Below are 19,155 nucleotides of genomic sequence, written 5' to 3' on the forward strand. Positions count from 1 at the left end.
CAAAACGCGTACTGTATGTTTGTGTTACCTTGAAATTTAATTTTATTGGTCAAACAGGTCCAGATAGCAACACTTGAACTATACAGGATGCAATACGCGTAATGTATGTTTATATAACACAAAATGCGTATTTCCTACAGATGGCAGCAAGGGGAGAAAGGAATATAGAAAGTAATCAATTTGCTATAGATGTCTCTCCTTGCACTTTATCTCAGAGGGACAAAAATTAGTTGTCTGCTACAAGCAATTTAGGAAGGAGGTTTCTACCTGCCTGCATATCTATATATATATTATCTTTGTTCATACCGCCCTTCCCGATCCATTCTTAAGAAACTAAATCTTTATTAAAGTGTGTCCTGCGTACAGCGTGAATAAGTAATGCCACATTGTTAATTTTCTTCGCGCATTTTCGATCAAGGTGAAAATGGAAAAATGCGTAATTGTCCCTCCTACGCAAGTGCTATGGTTCGATCCAAAATTGCGTAATGTGTATTTCTAGAATGCTGCACCTTTATAACTATGACTTATGAGTGATAAGCATTTAATTATTTTTTTCTCGCCGGAAATTCCAACGCCGCAGTTTACAGGTATACCATCTAGAGATGTTAACGATAGTGTAACGTAACGTAAAATGTACGTTTTTGTACGTTACGTTAAAAACTTTCAAATTATAATTGCTTAACACCAAAAGTAACTTCTTATTGTTTCAAATATTGGACAAAGCAATTAACTCCTCAAACTTAAGTTCTCTGTTAATTTATGATATATATATTTATAACATAATATTTGTGGTAAAGAATTTGAGATTCTGAGATTCTAGTTCCTATATATATCTTAGCAACCCATGCCGTTATTTCAAAATCTATGAATTATGTAAAATAAAAAATCAAAGTTTGAGTTTGTGGCAAATATTTAATTATTTTCTAAATATTTAGTCAAAGCTGAACGAACGTCACAATTTTTGTATTGCTAGCCGGTAACTGTAACTCAAAAAGTTTGAGTTAGCTCAAGAAGTAAAAGTGCAAGTAAAAAAGTTTTTAAAAAAATGGAACCATTAGAATTTTAATGGAATAACATAAAATATTATAATTATGTAAGAAAATACAAAAATAATAGCAAAAATAAAGCAACTAGTTTGTCAATTGGCTTGAATATCAATTAAAAAAAGATAAATTGGTCTGTTTACATAACTTTAAAAAGATAAATTGGTCTGTTTACATAACTTTAAAAAGATAAATTGGTCTGTTTACATAACGTTAGTCTAACAGTCGTCTTCCTCAACAATTAAAGCACAAGGGGAGCCTTACCGTATGTTTGAAAAATGTTATTATTAAAGGGATTTAAAGCATAATTTCAATTGATGGCTAGATGCCAATGCCAGATTCACAACAGTATCCTTAAAAACTTTGGCGGATCAAGTATGAATTAGAAATCAATGTTAATATTCTTGATTATTTACAATTATTACAAAAGTGACTTGCGCATTCCTACAATGCAGAAGAACATATAGGAATTATCAGAATTAAACATTTTTAAATCATAGTAAAACAACATTTTTTTCCCGATAATTAATCAGGTAAAGGTTTTAAGGGTACCGTTGAAAAACGGCATTGCCAATTTCGCATGAAGGGTCACTTGAAATTATACTAACAGTCCCTTTAAGTTAGAAATAAATTGTAATTATTTAGGTTCGTAAAGTGGGATTATTAAGATAATTATTTAGGTTCGTAAAGTGGGATTATAAAGATAATTATTTAGATTCGTAAAGTGGGATTATTAAGATAATTATTTAGGTTCGTAAAGTGGGATTATTAAGCTAATTATTTAGGTTCGTAAAGTGGGATTATTAAGATGTTGTTTGCCTCCCCTGGCCGTCTGTATTGCTGTTGCTTGTCTTCTAGCAGGAATAGGATATCTGGTGTACAGGTATACATGGCAAACCATTGCAGTACACTAGACTGTACAGGTATGCATCGCAGTGCATTGCAGAACACTAGACTTTAAGCTGTACAGGTATACATTGCAGTGCATTGCAGAACACTAGACTTTAAACTGTACATGTATACATTGCAGTGCATTGCAGTACACTAAACTGTACAGGTAAACATTGCAATACATTGAAGTACACTGGACCTTAAAGGTAGACATGGCAGTATATTATTATATACAGGCGTTCATTGCAGTACATTGCGGTACATTGCAGTACACTAGACTTTAAACTGTACAGGTGAACATTACATTAAATTAGACTGTACAGGTATACATTGCAGTACATTACAGTGCACTCAAATGTACAGGAATCCGTGCATCATACTATATTATACACTACAAACAAGAATTTAAGTACACTACACTGTATACCTCATTGTAGTACACTAGACTGTACGCTGTACAGTCCTGAAATTTAAAAGTTTATCTTATGATTTTTGGAAGAACCGTGAAGAAGCAACGAAGATATTTCGATATAAAACATGCAATGTTTATTGTTGATCTATCGTGGCGGGGTAAAATCCAACATGGCCGCGGTAAATGCCCCGCTTCAAAAATATTTTAATTTATTCCTGACCTTCGTCTTTCTGTTTGTTTGCTGAATAATATTTAAAATACAAAGTTTACAAATTATTTTGTAAACTTGTCAAGTTGTCAAATTCTCAGCAGGTCGTAGAAAACAATAGGGGCCATCTTTGTTTTTATAAAGTTTTGGATATATATATATCTGTATCCATAAAAAACAGCTGATTATTTAGATATAATAACAACAATGTCACAATTGATTGTTTAGATATAACATCAATGTTACAGCTGATTATTCAGATATAACGGCAATAAAAAAACCGATAACTTAAATAAAGTAGCAATATAGCTGATTATTTAGATAAACCCGCAATATTACAGTTGATTGTTTTGATAACCCAGCAACGGTATAGCTGATTATTTAGATATATTAGCAATATTAAAGCTAATTGTTTATTTATAACAGAAATGTTACAACGGATTATTTAGATATAACAGTAATATCACAGCTGATTATTTAGATATAAGAGCAACAAAATAGCTGAAAATATTGAAAAATAAACAATATTATAGCTGATTATTTAGATATAAGAGCAACAATATGCTGAAAATATTTTTAAAAAAGCAATATTACAGCTGATTATTTAGATATACTTGAGCAACAAAATAGCTGAAAATATTAAAAAAAGCAATATTACAGCTGATTATTTAGATATAAGAGCAACAATATGCTGAAAATATTAAAAAAAGCAATATCATAGCTGATTATTTAGATACAAGAGCAAAAAAATAGCTGAAAATATTGAAAAAAGCAATATTACAGCTGAATATTTAGATACAACAGCAATGTTACAGCGGATTGGCCTGGAAACCTAAAATCTTTACCAGGTATAAAAAGTTTTTTTGTGTAACACAAAAAACCAGTGATTTGATTTTTAGTTTAAAATTAAGTTGAATATTCAAATAATGCTTTCGATCCTGTTTAATGAAAAAAAAATCATTAAATACTTTTAATTTTTTTGTAAATATTCATTTTTCATTTAATAGTATGTCATATAAAAATAAATATTTAAAAAGATTCTTTAAAATATTCTTGTTCAGGGAAAAAATCAGCAATGGAGATTTGTGAAAATACAGAATTCGGATGTTGTCCAGACAATAAAACAATCAGGTTTCAAAATTTTTAATTTTTTAAAGAATCTTAATTTTAAAGACGCGAACTTATATAGTGTATTTATTTTACATACTTTATAATTGTTAATGCAAAGAAAGTCTTTGTCTAGCTACTTTTCGTATACTATTAATTGTCTCTAGGTTAGATAAAGGACTAGAGAGTTGCCTAACTATCTGTGTGCATGGAGATTGTGCTCCCAGAAATTTTACAGGTAAACCTTTAGCTATAATATACTCCTCAAAAACGGATAACAATGTACTCCCATATAGGATGTACTCCTATCTATAATATACTCCTATCTATAATGTACTCCTATCTATAATGTACTCCTTTCTAGAATGTACTTCTATCTAGACTGTACTCCTTTCTAGTATGTGCACCCCTCTAGAATGTACTCCTTTCTAGAATGTACTCCTATCTAGAATGTACTCCTATCTAGAATGTACTTCTATCTTCAATGCACTCCTGTATAAAATGTATTTCTTTCTATATGTACTCATATCTACAAAGTACTCCTATCTAGAAAGTATTCAAATCTAGAATGTACTCCTATCTAAAATCTACTTTTATCTAGAATTTACTCCTATGTAGGATGTACTCCTATCTAAAATTTACTTCTATCTAGAATGTACTCCTATTTAGAATGTACTCCTATCTAGTATGTACTCCTATCTAGAATGTACTCCTATCTAGAATTTACTTCTATCTAGAATGTATTCCTATCTAGAATGTATTCCTATCTAGAAAGTACTCCTATCTAGAATGTACTCCTGGATCCTGGGGACGGGGTGAGAGCGGGTGTGAACCCTGCCTGTGTTCTGGAGTGGGTTCTCTGGGACTGGATTGTAACAAAACAACAGGACAATGCAACTGCAGGACAGGATATGCAGGACATAAATGTAATATTTGTCCTAATGGCACTGTCCAGAGATATGGTAAGTTCTGACACAAATTACAGAATTCATTTCAAATTTACGCATTTTGTTAGAATATGGTAATATTTTGTTACAATATGTGAACATTTTTGTTAGAATATGTGAACATTTTGTTAGAATATGAGAATATCTTGTAAGAATATGAGAACAATTTGTGAGAATATGAGAACTATTTGTTAGGATATGAAAACATTTTGTTGGAATATGAGAATATATTGTTTGAATATGAGAATATTTTGTTAGGATATGAGAACAATTTATAGAACAAGAGAACATTTAGTTAGAATATGAGAATATTTTGTTAGAATTTGTGAACATTTTGTTAGGAGAACATTTTGTTAGAATATGATAACATTTTGTTAAAATATTAGAGCAATTTTTTAGTAGATGAAAGCATTTTTTTAGAATATATGAGAATATTTTCTTAGAATATGTTGTAGGAATATGAGAATATTTTGTTAGAATATGAGAATATTTTGTTAGAATACGAAAACATTCTGTTTTAAAAAAATTTAGAATATTTCTCTCCAAAGTTTTCCGAACACTGAGTTTTGTATAATGTGTTTTCCATAAATTGTGTTCTAAAATTGTAAGACAATGTTCGTTTAGTTATATTTTTGGATATTCGATATTAAGACTAAAATTTTAGCGTATTTTGTGTATTTTTAAAGATTAAAATGTCAAGGTTTATTAAAAAAAAGTGCTGGGGGAGGGGGATATTAAGCGAGATGGGTTCGGGTAGGTGGTGGGNGTGTAAAACTAGGGGAAAATGAGGGAGATGAGTGATTTTATTGTTTCACATTTCATCTTAGGTTCAAATTCTTTCAACAGTAGAAAAATAAACTTTTTCATAAAAACAAGATTTTATATTTACATAGTTCAAATAAAATTTCATTTTTCTCATTTTAATAAAGAGAATTTAAAGGGACTGCAAAGGATCTTGATAATAAAGAGAATTTAAAGGGACTGTAAAGGATTCTAATAATAAAGAGAATTTAAAGGGACTGCAAAGGATCTTAATAATAAAGAGAATTTAAAGGATTCCAATTTAAATTCAAATATGAACAATAATATTTCAAAGAAATTGTAATCGGTTAAGGGGTTCTGTAGAAATGACAGCTGGGATTTAAAACTCCTAATATATTTTTTATTAATTTTAATGATTCTTTCATAATAGTTAATTCATGAAGTTACCAAAACATTTTCCAGATTTTCCTTAATTTTACATAATGCGAAAACAAGAACAATTTGATACAAATTCAATTAAAAAAATGTCTTCATAATTGTAATTATAAGATATACTAAATATCGATGAAAATGTTCAATATAAAAATTTAGTTTGTAACAATCTTCAAAGTTACTTTGAGATTATTAGGAAGAAATATTAGAATTAAAAATGTCCGATTTACAATGGCACCCTTCAAGCTTTGTCTGATCTAGACAGAATTAGATCTCCATGATTTTGTTTTCTTAACAATTTATTTAAATTTGTTGTTTTTTGGAAAGGTAACATGCATTTCGTGCTTTTAAGAAACAGTTGACAAATTTTGGATTCAGAAGACGACGTTATCTTTCCTTTTAGATCAGATTAAGGTTTCAAGGGTACGGGTGTGAACCTGGCATTGCTATCTTTGCATGAAGGTCTGCTTGAAACTACGCGAACAGTTCCTTTAACTAAAAATATAACTATTAAGGTGGATGTGAGGAAACCCAGGCTCAGGATCCAGGAACACCTTGTACTTCTCAACCCTGTCAGGTAAGTTTAAAAAAGTTTGAAAAAAAATTATCATTATAGGATTAAATATGTATTGTACTTTTTCACAACATTTTTTATTAGCAACGGTGCTCCGTGAATGGTACCAATAATGTAGATGAGATACGTGTATCAATCTTGAAAACAGACATGCTCTGTCAACTTCCTTCCTTTTTTATGTTACAAAAATCATCTTTTTGGACTTTAAAACTTTTTATTTTTATAGATATTGTAGGCTCTGTCAATATTTTTAACCCTATAACAATTGGGCTCATATTGTCTAATATCGATTCGGTGGGGTACGCCCCCCATGATTTTGCCCTTGAAATTGAGATAGCGGAGTGTAATACTTGTCCCTTGTCCAACTTTTTAAGGCCTGATCATTGTTGACAGTCCCTTTAATATTTAGTGTGGAGGAACATTGTTGACAGTCCCTTTAATATTTAGGGTGGAGAAACAATGTTAACAGTCCCTTTAATATTTAGTGTGGAGGAACAATGTTAACAGTCCCTTTAATATTTAGGGCGGAGGAACAATGTTGACAGTCCCTTTAATATTTAGTGTGGAGAAACAATGTTAACAGTCCCTTTAATATTTAGTGTGGAGGAACAATGTTAACAGTCCCTTTAATATTTAGGGCGGAGGAACAATGTTTACAGTCCCTTTAATATTTAGTGTGGAGGAACATTGTTGACAGTCCCTTTAATATATAGGGTGGAGGAACATTGTTGACAGTCCCTTTAATATTTAGGGTGGAGGAACATTGTTGACAGTCCCTTTAATATTTAGGGTGGAGGAACATGTGACGAGCATGATGGCACTTTCTCCTGCTACTGTACCCTCGACAGATCTGGAAAATATTGTGAAAAGATCCATCCTCTAACCGATCTCGAGGTCGCAGGATTCGTCGGGACCTCATTTGTCCAGCTCAAACCTATGTCGAGGTCGGTGACCAGGACCTCGGTGGAGCTCAGCTTCAGATCGTTCTCCTACACCGGCCTCATCCTCCACACTGCAGTCTCAAGCAACCAGTTCATCTCTATACGTCTAGGTAGGTTGTGTTAAACTGAAGAAACTGGTCATCATTTTATGAAAGGGTCGAGAGTGCATGTTTACAATTAAAGTTTCTACAGTTGTTTTCACCAAACAAATTTTGGTGTTTTATAAGTTAATTTAAAAGTTTTGATTAAAACTACTGGGCCAGGAACTTTCCTTATTAACAAGCACTAATGAACAAAAGTGAAACATATTGTAGTTTACTAGTTTGACAAATGTTTAATTCTGATAATTTTATTTCAATTTAAAGAGAAAATAAAAATTCAAATAATCAATTTCAAATCGAATATGATGGATATTTAATCCATTTTTTTATCGAACAACGCTTTTCAGAGTCCCGTTGTAAATCTAACAAGCCACTCTTTAATTGGAAGGTTACCTGTAATAGCTTCCCATTAATCTATACATTATAATGTTTTTAGTCAGTGAATTTAGTAGTGGAGTTTAAGAATAGTTTAGGATAATCTATATTTTATAATTATTGTCTCCATTATAGATAATATTGTATATTGTAGTGAATTTAGTAGTGGAGTTTGAGAATAGTTTAGGATAATATATATTTTATAAATATTGTCTTCAATATAGATAATATTGTATATTGTAGTGAATGAAGTAGTGGAGTTTGAGAATAGTTTAGGATAATCTATATTTTATAATTATTGTCTCCATTATAGATAATATTGTATATTGTAGTGAATTTAGTAGTGGAGTTTAAGAATAGTTAGGATAATCTATATTTTATAATTATTGTCTCCAGTATAGATAATATTGTATATTGTAGTGAATGGAGTAGTGGAGTTTAAGAATAGTTTAGGATAATCTATATTTTATAATTATTGTCTCCATTATAGATAATATTGTATATTGTAGTAAATGGAGTAGTGGAGTTTAAATATAGTTTGGGGGAGGCTGGATCTTTAACTCTAGTCTCCATTATGTATAATGTTGTATATTTGAAGTAAATGGAGTAGAAGAGTTTGAATATAGGTAGGGTGGAGGCTGGATCTTTAACTCTTGTCTCCATTATAGATAATATTGTATATTGTAGTAAATGGAGTAGTGGAGTTTGAATATAGTTTTGGAGAAACTGGATCTTTAATTCTAGTCTCCATTATATATAATATTGTATATTGTAGTAAATGGAGTAGTGGAGTTTGAATATAGTTTGGGGGAGGCTGGATCTTTAACTCTTGTCTCCAGTATACCAATACAACTAGGAGAATGGCACACCATCAAAGCTAGACGATATCATCAGGTACTTGTCATACAAAATAAAAGAGATTGGTTCGCAAATCTGAGACAACTTAGATAAATTTAAAGGGACTGTTTACGAATTTTAAAAGAATGGTTTTGCCTTGTGTTCTGTAGATATTTTGTAAGAACAATTTTAAGAACAGAATCTTTTTAACATCTTAATCATCAGGCCTCACATAATTTAAATCAAGAATCAAGTGATGATTTAAAAGTGGAAAAAATGAAATTAAAAAAACATATTTCACTGTTCAGGAAAATCTTAAAATCAATTTTTGTTTAGGACGGAATCCTTCTGTTTGACGAGCATGAGCCTGTAATAGGTCAAGCTCCAGGCTCAGAGAAGAACTTGAAATTAACAAACTCAACTTTTATAGGAGCCAAACCAGGAGGACAATATCCAGGGTTTCAGGTAATACAGTCTGTCCCATTAAACATGATTTAAATTAAGGGTATCTTATTAATCATGATTTAAACACAGGGTGTCCCATTAAACATGATTTAAATACAAGGTGTCCCATTAAACATGATTTAAATACAAGGTGTCCCATTAAACATAATTTAAATACAAGGTGTCCCATTAAACATGATTTAAATACAAGGTGTCCCATTAAACATGACTTAAATACAGGGTGTCCCATTAAACATAATTTAAATACAAGGTGTCCCATTAAACATGATTTAAATACATGGTGTCCTATCAAACATAATTTAAATACAGGGTGTCCCATTAAACATGATTTAAAGGGACTGTAAACGATAATTTAAAGTGACCCTTTGATTGTAACGCCTGTAAATTATAATAAAATACTCATAAAAAAACCAAAGTCAACATTAAAACAGTTAATTTTTATCAAAATCTCATTTTTATAAAAATTTTCAAGGGATGTATCAAAGATGTTGAGCTGGATCATAATCCAGTTAGTCTTGTATCAGGTATACTTTTCATTCATTCAATCCTCCTTCATCCTATACAAATTATTCATTCATTCTAGACAAATTATTCATTTATCATATACAAATTATTCATTTATCCTAGACAAAGTATTAATCCTTCATCCCTTCTTCATTCATCCTTTATCCCTCCTTCATTCATTATTCATCCCTCCTTCATTCATTCTTCATCCCTCCTTCATTCATTCTTCATTCCTTCTTCATTCATACTTCATTCCTCCTTCATTAATTCTTCATTCCTCCTTCATTCATTCTTCATTCCTCCTTCATTTATTCTTCATCCCTCCTTTAATTCATTCTTCATTACTCCTTCATCCATTCTTCATTCCTCCTTCATTCATTCTTCATTCCTCCTTCATTCATTATTCATCCCTCCTTCATTCATTCTTCATCCCTCCTTCATTCATTCTTCATCCCTCCTTCATTCATTCTTCATCCCTCCTTCATTCATTCTTCATCAGTCCTTCATTCATACTTCATCCCTCCTTCATTCATTCTTCATCCCTTCTTAATTCATCCTTCATCTCTCCTTCATTCATTCTTCATCCCTCCTTCATTCATTCTTCATTCCTCCTTCATTCATTCTTCATTCCTCCTTCATTCATTCTTCATCCCTCCTTCATTCATTCTTCATCCCTCCTTTATTTATTCGGATATTTAGGAAAAGAACCTCAATTGATTTCTGCTCTTGCACTGACTGAGTGTACAAAACATCCTTGCAGTACACTACCATGTAAACATGCAGGTAGGATCATAGTGCAGTACACTACCATGTAATTATATAGATAGTATTATAGTATACAGTACACTACCATGTTAACATACAGGTAGTATCATAGTGATGTACACTACCATGTAATCATGCGGGTAGGATCATAGTGCTGTACACTACCATGTTCACATTCAGGTAGTATCATAGTGATGTACACTACCATGTAATCATGCAGGTAGGATCATAGTGCAGTACACTTCCATGTAAACATTCAGGTAGGATCATAGTGCAGTACAATACCATGTTAACATACATGTAGTATCATAGTGCAGTGCACTTTCATGTTAACATGCAGGTAGGATCACAGTGCAGTACACTACCATGTAAACATGCAGGTAGGATCATAGTGCAGTACACTACCATGTAATCATGCAGGTAGGATTATAGTGCAGTACACTTCCATGTAAACATGCAAGTAGGATCATAGTGCAGTACACTACCATGTAATTATACAGATAGTATTATAGTATACAGTACACTACCATGTAAACATACAGGTAGTATCATAGTGTTGTACTACACTACCATGTAATCATGCAGTCCAGGTAGGATCACAGTGCAGTACACTACCATGTAAACATGCAGGTAGGATCATAGTGCAGTACACTACCATGTAATTATGCAGGTAGTATTGTAGTGCAGTACACTTCCATGTAATTATACAGATAGTATTATAGTATACAGTACATTACCATGTAAACATGCAGGTAGGATCATAGTGCAGTACACTACCATGTAAACATACAGGTAGTATCATAGTGATGTACACTACCATGTAAAAATGCAGGTAGGATCATAGTGTTGTACACTACCATGTAAACATGCAGGTAGGATCATAGTGCAGTACACTACCATGTAAACATGCAGGTAGGATCATAGTGCAGTACACTACCATGTAAACATGCAGGTAGGATCATAGTGATGTACACTTTCATTTAAATATGCAGGTAGGATCATAGTGCTGTACACTACCATGTAAGCATGCAGGTAGGATCATAGTGATGTACACTATCATGTAATCATGCAGGTAGGATCATAGTGCTGTACACTACCATGTAATCATGCAGGTAGGATCATAGTGCAGTACACTTCCATGTAAACATGCAGGTAGGATCATAGTGCTGTACACTACCATGTAAACATGCAGGTAGGATTATAGAGCTGTACACTTAAATGTAAACATGCAGGTAGGATCATAGTGATGTACACTATCATTTAAACATGCAGGTAGTAATAGTAGGATCAATCTTAAAATCAATTTATTAACTAATTAATTGCCCAATCAAATAAAAAAAAACAAAAAAAGTTCAACTATAATTTATTTTCGAAAATCTACAAATGGAAACTGAAAAATCCGTTAATTTTTGTGTCATTATCATTTTAATATGTACAAAGTAAGGCCTCAGTAACAAATTCTATCATTATTACTAGAAAGCATGCAGCCACTTTGTATCAAAAGCCATTTTTCTTGGGTTTGATCGACTTCAGTATAAAATGCTATGAATGTAAAATGTATGGGCAGGAAGGCAGAAACTATTTTTTTTTAAACGATGCCTTAAGTTTTTCTAAATCTGGTTTAGCCGTGTGTGTTTTCTCAATTTATTGATTAGAATGCCGCAAGACTGATTTTACATCAATTTCAACTCTCAAAACTCAAAGATAATGCAATCTGCATAGGAGATTATATAACAACTTTCGTTTTCACAATAATTGTCAGAAATGGTACCAAAAGGTTACCACAAATGAAAATTATCAGTCTTGACATAACAGTAATATGTAAATTGTAATGAATACTCTGAAAAATCTTCTAAGGGTACGGTTGTAAATTGAACATGCCACTAATCAATGGAGTTTACCAATTGTTGACCTTTTCTGGATTTGGCAGGGCTTCATATCTTATTTTTCGGTCAGAACAATATACAAAGCAATTTTATTTAGCACACATTTTTTTTAATATTATAACCATATAAGATTCTTATGGAAACTCAATGCCAAAAAGATTTGATTAAAAAATAATAAAAAATAATGACCATCTCTAGCTGAATGCTGCTCCTATATGTATTTATAGCACATTTGTTTGTAGGCGAGTGTTTGGCAGATTCCTCAAGTTATCAGTGTAACTGTCAGCCAGGCTTCTTTGGTACCAGGTAGATTCATGCATTCATTCATACAATTCTAGTCCCACATATTTGCATGTCCCAACTGAATAGTGTGAAACCATGAAATTTAGGTCCCAAAACAAGGTTGATACATCTCTATACAGTTTATTCTTTAATCTTTTCATTTGTTTATCATTTCATTTATTTATTCTTTTGTTCTTTCATTCTTTTTATTCCTTCATCCTTTCATCCTTTCATCCTTTCATTTTTTCATCCTTTCATTCTTTCATCCTTTAATTCTTTCATCCTTTCTTTCTTTTATTCTTTCATTCTTTCTTTCTTTCTATCTTTCATTCTTTCATCCTTTTATCCTTTCATTCTTTCATTCTTTCATTCTTTCTTTCTCTATATCCTTCATTCTTTCATCCTTTCATCCTTTCATTCTTTCATTCTTTCATTCTTTCTTTCTTTCTATCTTTCATTCTTTCATCCTTTCATCCTTTCATTCATTCATCCTTTCATTATTTCATTCTTTCATTCTTTCATTCTTTCATTCTTTCATTCTTTCTATCTTTCTATCTTTCTATCTTTCTATCTTTCATTCTTTCTATCTTTCATTCTTTCATTCTTTCTTTATTTCATTTTTTCATTTTTTCATTCTTTAATTCTTTCATTCTTTCATTCTTTCTTCCTTTCATTCTTTCATCCTTTCATTCTTTCATCCTTTCTTCATTTCATTCTTACATTCCTTCATTCTTTCATTCTTTCATTCTTTCATTCTTTCATTATTTCATTCTTTCATTCTTTCATTCTTTCATTCTTTCATTCTTTCATTCTTTCTACCTTTCATTCTTTCATCCTTTCATTCTTTCATTCTTTCATTCTTTCTATCTTTCATTCTTTCATTCTTTCATTCTTTCATTCTTTCATTCTTTCTATCTTTCATTCTTTCATCCTTTTATTCGTTCGTCCTTTTGTTTGTTCATTCTTTCATTCTTTCATTCTTTCATTCTTTCATTTTTTCTTTCTTTCATCCTTTCAATCTTTCATCCATTCAATATGTTATCCTTTCATTCTTTCATTCTTACATTTTTTCATCCTTTCATTTTTTCATCCTTTCATTCTTTCATTCTTTCATTCTTTCTTTTATTCTTTCATTATTTCATTCTTTACTCTTTCATTCTTTCATTCTTTCATTCTTTGCTCTTTAATCCTTTCATCCTTTCATGCTTTTACTTTTTACTCTTTCATCTTTTATTCTTTGCTCCTTCATCCTTTCATCCTTTCATCCTTTCATTCTTTCATTCTTTCATCCTTTCATTCTTTCATTCGTTCACCGTTTTATTATTAATCTACTATTTTCAATATTTGAAAGCAATTAGAATTCGCAATAAGATACAGGGTGTCCCACGAAAAATGATAGTTGGTGAATAGTTTTCAATGTCTTCTTCCATACCACTGTACTAAATATTTAAGACTTTTTGCAGTTTATTTCGTCAAAAAATCTTTTACTCAAATATATTATACTTTGAATTCAATGTAACTAGAATATTTCTGCTATATATTTTTTCTTATATCAAACCCTGTATATCAATTTATAATCGACTTTTAGAAATGAATTATTAACCATAGTAAATTATACTTCTTAATTGTAGAACTTTTTTGCTTTTTCATTTTATTCCTGTTAATTAGTATTTATTTCTTTGTATACATTCACACAGTTGTTTACTACAATAATGCATCATTTGTAGCCGCCCTTGGCATTGATTTTAATATGATTGTCTTTAAAAGGTGTGGGAAGGCTAAGCCTCTGTGTATACCAAACCCATGCGAAAATGGTGGTCCTTGTTCAGTTGCGAATGAAAAGGTAAAATCATATTTTTTCCTGAAATATGTATCTTTTGAGATATGCTTTTCAACCTTGACAACTTTTCTTTATCCTGACCTAATCTTGGGGAAAAATATTTTCAAATTAAAACATCCAGTTTGACCTCGAATTATGACCCAAGGAATTATGAAATTCCCTTCTTGTTGGATTAAAATTTAATTTAATTTACCAACTAAACCAATGAAAATGTTCCTAAACATTCACTTATGTGGTGAGAACTATTAAATGTAATTAATAAGCTGTAGCCATAAACACCCCCTCCACCTTTAATCCTTATCATATGGATCAAAGTTTAATGATTTGACCAATGCATACTCGTAATGTTTAATTATTCTACAAAATTAAAACTTGTTAAAGGGGGATCAGCTGACGCAATCAGCTGACGCAATCACCTGATGCAATCAGCTAAACTACTCAATAAAAAGTCCCTGTCTCTGTTAAACTCATGAAATGGTTTTATTAACTTTCTAAATTTCGTTTTCTTCAATTTTAGGTGGTTTGTGGTTGCAAGGATGGATTCTCTGGGGGTCGTTGTCAAATTAATCTAGGATACCTGGATACCAGGGATACTGGGTACCTGGATACCAGGGATACTGGGTACCTGGATACCAGGGATACTAAGTACCTGGATACCAGGGATACTGTGTACCTGGATACCAGGGATACTGAGTACCTGGATACCAGGGATACTGAGTACATGGATACCAGGAATACTGTGTACCTGGATACCAGGGATACTGAGTACCTGGATACCAGGGATACTGAGTACATGGATACCAGGAATACTGTGTACCTGGATACCAGAGAAACCAACCCTGAAGAGGATATGCAAGCTGACCAGGGAGACCAGGAGGATCATGAAGGGATGAAGGGAGATACTCTTCACCTACAGGGTAACTCAGTCTACTGGGTCAATAACAGAATTCATAAAAGGTAAAAAAAAAATAGAAATATTATATCTAATAAAATTTAAGCAATCTTAAGTGTATCTAGGGTTTTCTAAACGGAATTGCGCGCAACTGTTCTCGTATTGTGCGGAATTGTGAGGAATTGCGCGGAAAGGCGGAAATTGTAGGGCCCAAAATTGTGCGCGAGTAAAATCCACTTGCGTTGAAAACCCTACGTGTATCTGATGTTGTAATGTTGTAATGTTTCTGATGTTATAAAGCAAATTGTTTTACTAGTAGCTTATAAACTTACTTAAAAGAGAAATCGGTTGGTTTACAGAGTGTATACTGAACAATTACTGTATTTTATATTCATTGAAGCATTGGATAAATTGAGTCTAAAAATGTTTCACTATTTCAAAGTTTCATAGACTTTACTTCAAAAGCACAAAAGACTAGCCTAAAACCTTTCAATTTTCTTTTCAACTTTTAGCTTTTGAAAAAGCAATTGGATCTTAAATTAAAAATTCACACCTTACATCAGATTAAACAAAAAATATGGATATATACATTATTTCTAATAATTTAATGATAATTTTACTCTAGGATGGAACGAATGAAGACGAATGATATCAGTTTAAGGTTCAGAACTAGTCTAGACTCTGGAACCATCTTTTACTCTGGAGGTGTCACAGACTCTCTAGAGCTAGGCGTAGTGGCGGGCAGGCTGGTCATTCGGGCCCATATAGGCAGTCCGACGGGACTAGGAAGAGGCGTGGCTGTTTCTAAAGAGAGGGTGGATACGGGGGCGTGGCAAAATGCTCTGGTGAGGAGAAATGGTCGACGATTGTACGTCAGGTATAATAACTTTCTGATAATTGTGAATCTAATTTTAATTTTTGAAATAATCATTTTTGTAAATTTTTGAAACACAAACCTTTTCAAGCAACCATGATTTAATAAATCAATTTGTCATCAAAAATCAAAGAAGATTTCCCAAAGTGCATCACAAATTTCCTTGCTCACATATTTTGTTCTGTAAAATAATTGTTTTATTTAGATTAAATGAAAAAGAAGTTTTGGCAGCTGAGGTTGAAGGAGAAGACACAGACCAATATTTGAATACAGATGGAAAACTATGGATTGGTGAGTTAACGCATGAACGCGGCATTCCGAGCTCCGAGCTGTCGTCTTTAATTAATCGGGTCTCATCTATTATTTATTTTCATTCCTAGCCCCCAGTCTTCCACCATAGTAATTATCATCCATCATAGCTGTGAAGCTCTAAATACTTTCAACAGGATGAATCCTGAAGTAAAGCTATATTTAAAATGATAGGAGGGGAGGGGGGGGGGGGAATTAGTTTTAGTTAATCAACCAGAGTGCATATTAATTCTATTCAATGTTTCATCTTGACATTTGAAAGAGAATTAGTAAATTGATAATTTTAAGTCTAAATTTTCAATTTCAATCGGTCACAGGGTTTAGAAATTATGATCAGACATTAAACAAACAAACAAACATAGATTACAACTTTATTTAGCTAAATTACTTAATTACAATTTTGAATTCTTTTATTTGAGAAACTTTATATATTGGCATCTCCCATTCATAATGCAAATATACACTTAAGAATCTGAAAATTGTTTTTTTTAAATTTTGGTTTCTCACAAAAGTGAATTGCAAATTCCTCTACAGATCCAACGAAAGAATTTAATAAATTAATTATTTTGTAGAAAACGACGTAATCTTCTTTATACTGGGATAACCAGAAAATAAGGGAAAAGGAAGACGATATTATTGTAATACTTATGTGTAGTTTATTTTGTTCAAAACAAATAGTTTACTATCAAATCACTAATTAAGTGAACTGGGTCTGTTTACACTGCACAATTGCTGTGTCTCATACTCAGTGCACTTTTTAAAGTCATAACTTGATTCTAAAAGTTTTTTTTCTATTTTAGAGTTTTCTGGTTATCACTGTAGTTACTCACATTATAGTTTCGGTAGAAGTAAATAATTCCATTTACTTTTAAAGCGCCGATATAAGGATTTATCTCTTATTGAATAATACGCTAGATAGAAAGATAGATGTGACCGCCATGCAATTTTTATTGGTTCAGAATAGACACCAAACACATGGCTGAACCCTGATTGGATCTGGCGCAATGGACTCGGCATACTAGAGTACTCAGAAATAGGCTAAAAGGCTACTGTTGTGAATCAGACGTGTCACTGTAAAGTAAATTGCGTACAGTCCCTTTAATTTTTTTTGTTTCAGGAGGAAGAGCCCCAAGTCCAAACCTAAATCAGAATTATTTTACCGGAGACTTGAAGGATGTCCAGGTTGAGGGGGTTCAAGTCCTACCCAGACAGTTTTAAACTGTTCAAGAAAATTAAAACAGAGGAAACTTGGAAAGGAACTTTCTGGCGTTGATTTATGAGTTCTTATAGTGGACCAGCAAAAGTGATACAAACACTTGTTTTACAGAAAAGATCATTTGGGAGGAAAACAAATATATTTTGAGTTGTTTTTGTCCTCATTTTCCCCCTTGGGTTGTTCTTGTCCTCATTGTCCCTCCTGTGTTGTTCTTGTCCTCATTGTCCCTCTTGTGTTGTTCTTGTCCTCATTGTCCTTCTTTTTTATTCTTGTCCTCATTGTCCCTCGTTCTTGTCCTCATTGTCCCTCTTGTGTTGTTCCTGTCCTCATTATCCCTCTTGTGTTATTCTTGTCCTCATTGTCCCTCTCGTGTTGTTCTTGTCCTCATTATCCCTCTTGTGTTGTTCTTGTTCGCATTGTCCTTCTTGTGTTGTTCTTGTCCTCATTATCCCTCTTATGTTATTTTTGTCCTCATTGCCTCTCTTGTGTTGTTCTTGTCCTCATTGTTCCTCTAGTGTTGTTTTCGTCCTCATTGTCCCTCTTGTGTTGTTCTTGTACTCATTGTCCATCTTGTCCTCATCGTCCTTATTGTGTTATTCTGTCCCTCGTTCTTGTCTTCATTGCCCCTCTTTTGTTGTTCTCGTCCTCATTGTCCCTCTTGTAATGTAAATCATTTTGTCTCTCTTATGTTACCCTCTTGTCCTTCTATTATTCCCTTCTTCTCCTCATATTTTCTCTTGTCCTCCTATGGTCCCCCGTGTTTCTATGGACTCTTTTTTCCTCCTTATATACTTCCTTAATCTTCTAATTTAACCTAATATGTCCTAATGTACCTTCTTGTAACTCTAATGTCTCCGTCTTGTCCTTCTAATGTTCCCGTTTTGTCCTCCTAATAGTACTCTTTTGTCCTTTTAATGTTCCCTTCTTGTCCTACTACGACTGTGATGATTGGCTGTGATAAAATAAAAAAAATTGGAAGATAAAAAATGTTGTGCAATGTGCACATATGTATTATGTACATACATGTACATTGTACATTGTACAAGTATGTGGAATGAGTTTATTCAAGTATTGTTATATTTTTGTAATCCTATTTATGCTGAAAACAAAAATGAACAATTAAGTCTTTATGCAAGTTATTTTTTCAATGAACTTTAATAAATTTAGATTCACAATATAGTTCGAATCTCATCTAATTTATTAGAAAATTTGTAAATGTACATTTTCAGCTATGGACAAAATGCAAATGTAATCAAATCCACTTTTTTTTAATAATATTAAGAGAAGAAAATAATTTTTAAAATCTGTTTTCTTGAAACGCAATATTTAATACGCAAATATGTGTTCAATATAAATAGTATTATGTTGTAAAAAATAAAAATGTTGATCTCGAAGTTGTTCGTGAAAAATAAGCGTAACAGTCTGTATCGAAAGAAATGAATAAGTAGAGGAGGTTAAATATCGGAAGAGTTCCCAGTCGGAGGTTTTTTTA

The 19,155-nt window shown here is 32.2% G+C and overlaps 1 protein-coding gene across 1 annotated transcript in view; it reads left to right on the forward strand.

Moving 5' to 3' along the window:
* LOC111715213 (slit homolog 3 protein) overlaps positions 1-18,791 on the forward strand; it is a 22,040-nt gene extending 3,249 nt beyond the window's left edge. The window contains exons 3-19 of the mRNA XM_023490516.1: positions 1,829-1,926; positions 3,350-3,402; positions 3,616-3,685; positions 3,829-3,899; positions 4,450-4,623; positions 6,318-6,379; positions 7,166-7,427; positions 8,569-8,687; positions 8,967-9,095; positions 9,568-9,619; positions 10,299-10,382; positions 12,493-12,556; positions 14,300-14,375; positions 14,890-15,329; positions 15,890-16,141; positions 16,344-16,429; positions 17,565-18,791. Of these exons, the coding sequence (XP_023346284.1) occupies positions 1,829-1,926; positions 3,350-3,402; positions 3,616-3,685; positions 3,829-3,899; positions 4,450-4,623; positions 6,318-6,379; positions 7,166-7,427; positions 8,569-8,687; positions 8,967-9,095; positions 9,568-9,619; positions 10,299-10,382; positions 12,493-12,556; positions 14,300-14,375; positions 14,890-15,329; positions 15,890-16,141; positions 16,344-16,429; positions 17,565-17,665 (2,193 nt within the window). The 3' untranslated portion in view covers positions 17,666-18,791. The remainder of the gene's footprint in view (positions 1-1,828; positions 1,927-3,349; positions 3,403-3,615; positions 3,686-3,828; positions 3,900-4,449; positions 4,624-6,317; positions 6,380-7,165; positions 7,428-8,568; positions 8,688-8,966; positions 9,096-9,567; positions 9,620-10,298; positions 10,383-12,492; positions 12,557-14,299; positions 14,376-14,889; positions 15,330-15,889; positions 16,142-16,343; positions 16,430-17,564) is intronic.
* The last annotated feature ends 364 nt before the right edge of the window (positions 18,792-19,155 follow it).

The sequence above is a fragment of the Eurytemora carolleeae genome, unplaced genomic scaffold (genome assembly GCF_000591075.1).
Source record: "Eurytemora carolleeae unplaced genomic scaffold, Eaff_2.0 scaffold1718, whole genome shotgun sequence".
Taxonomy (NCBI): Eukaryota; Metazoa; Arthropoda; class Copepoda; order Calanoida; family Temoridae; genus Eurytemora; species Eurytemora carolleeae.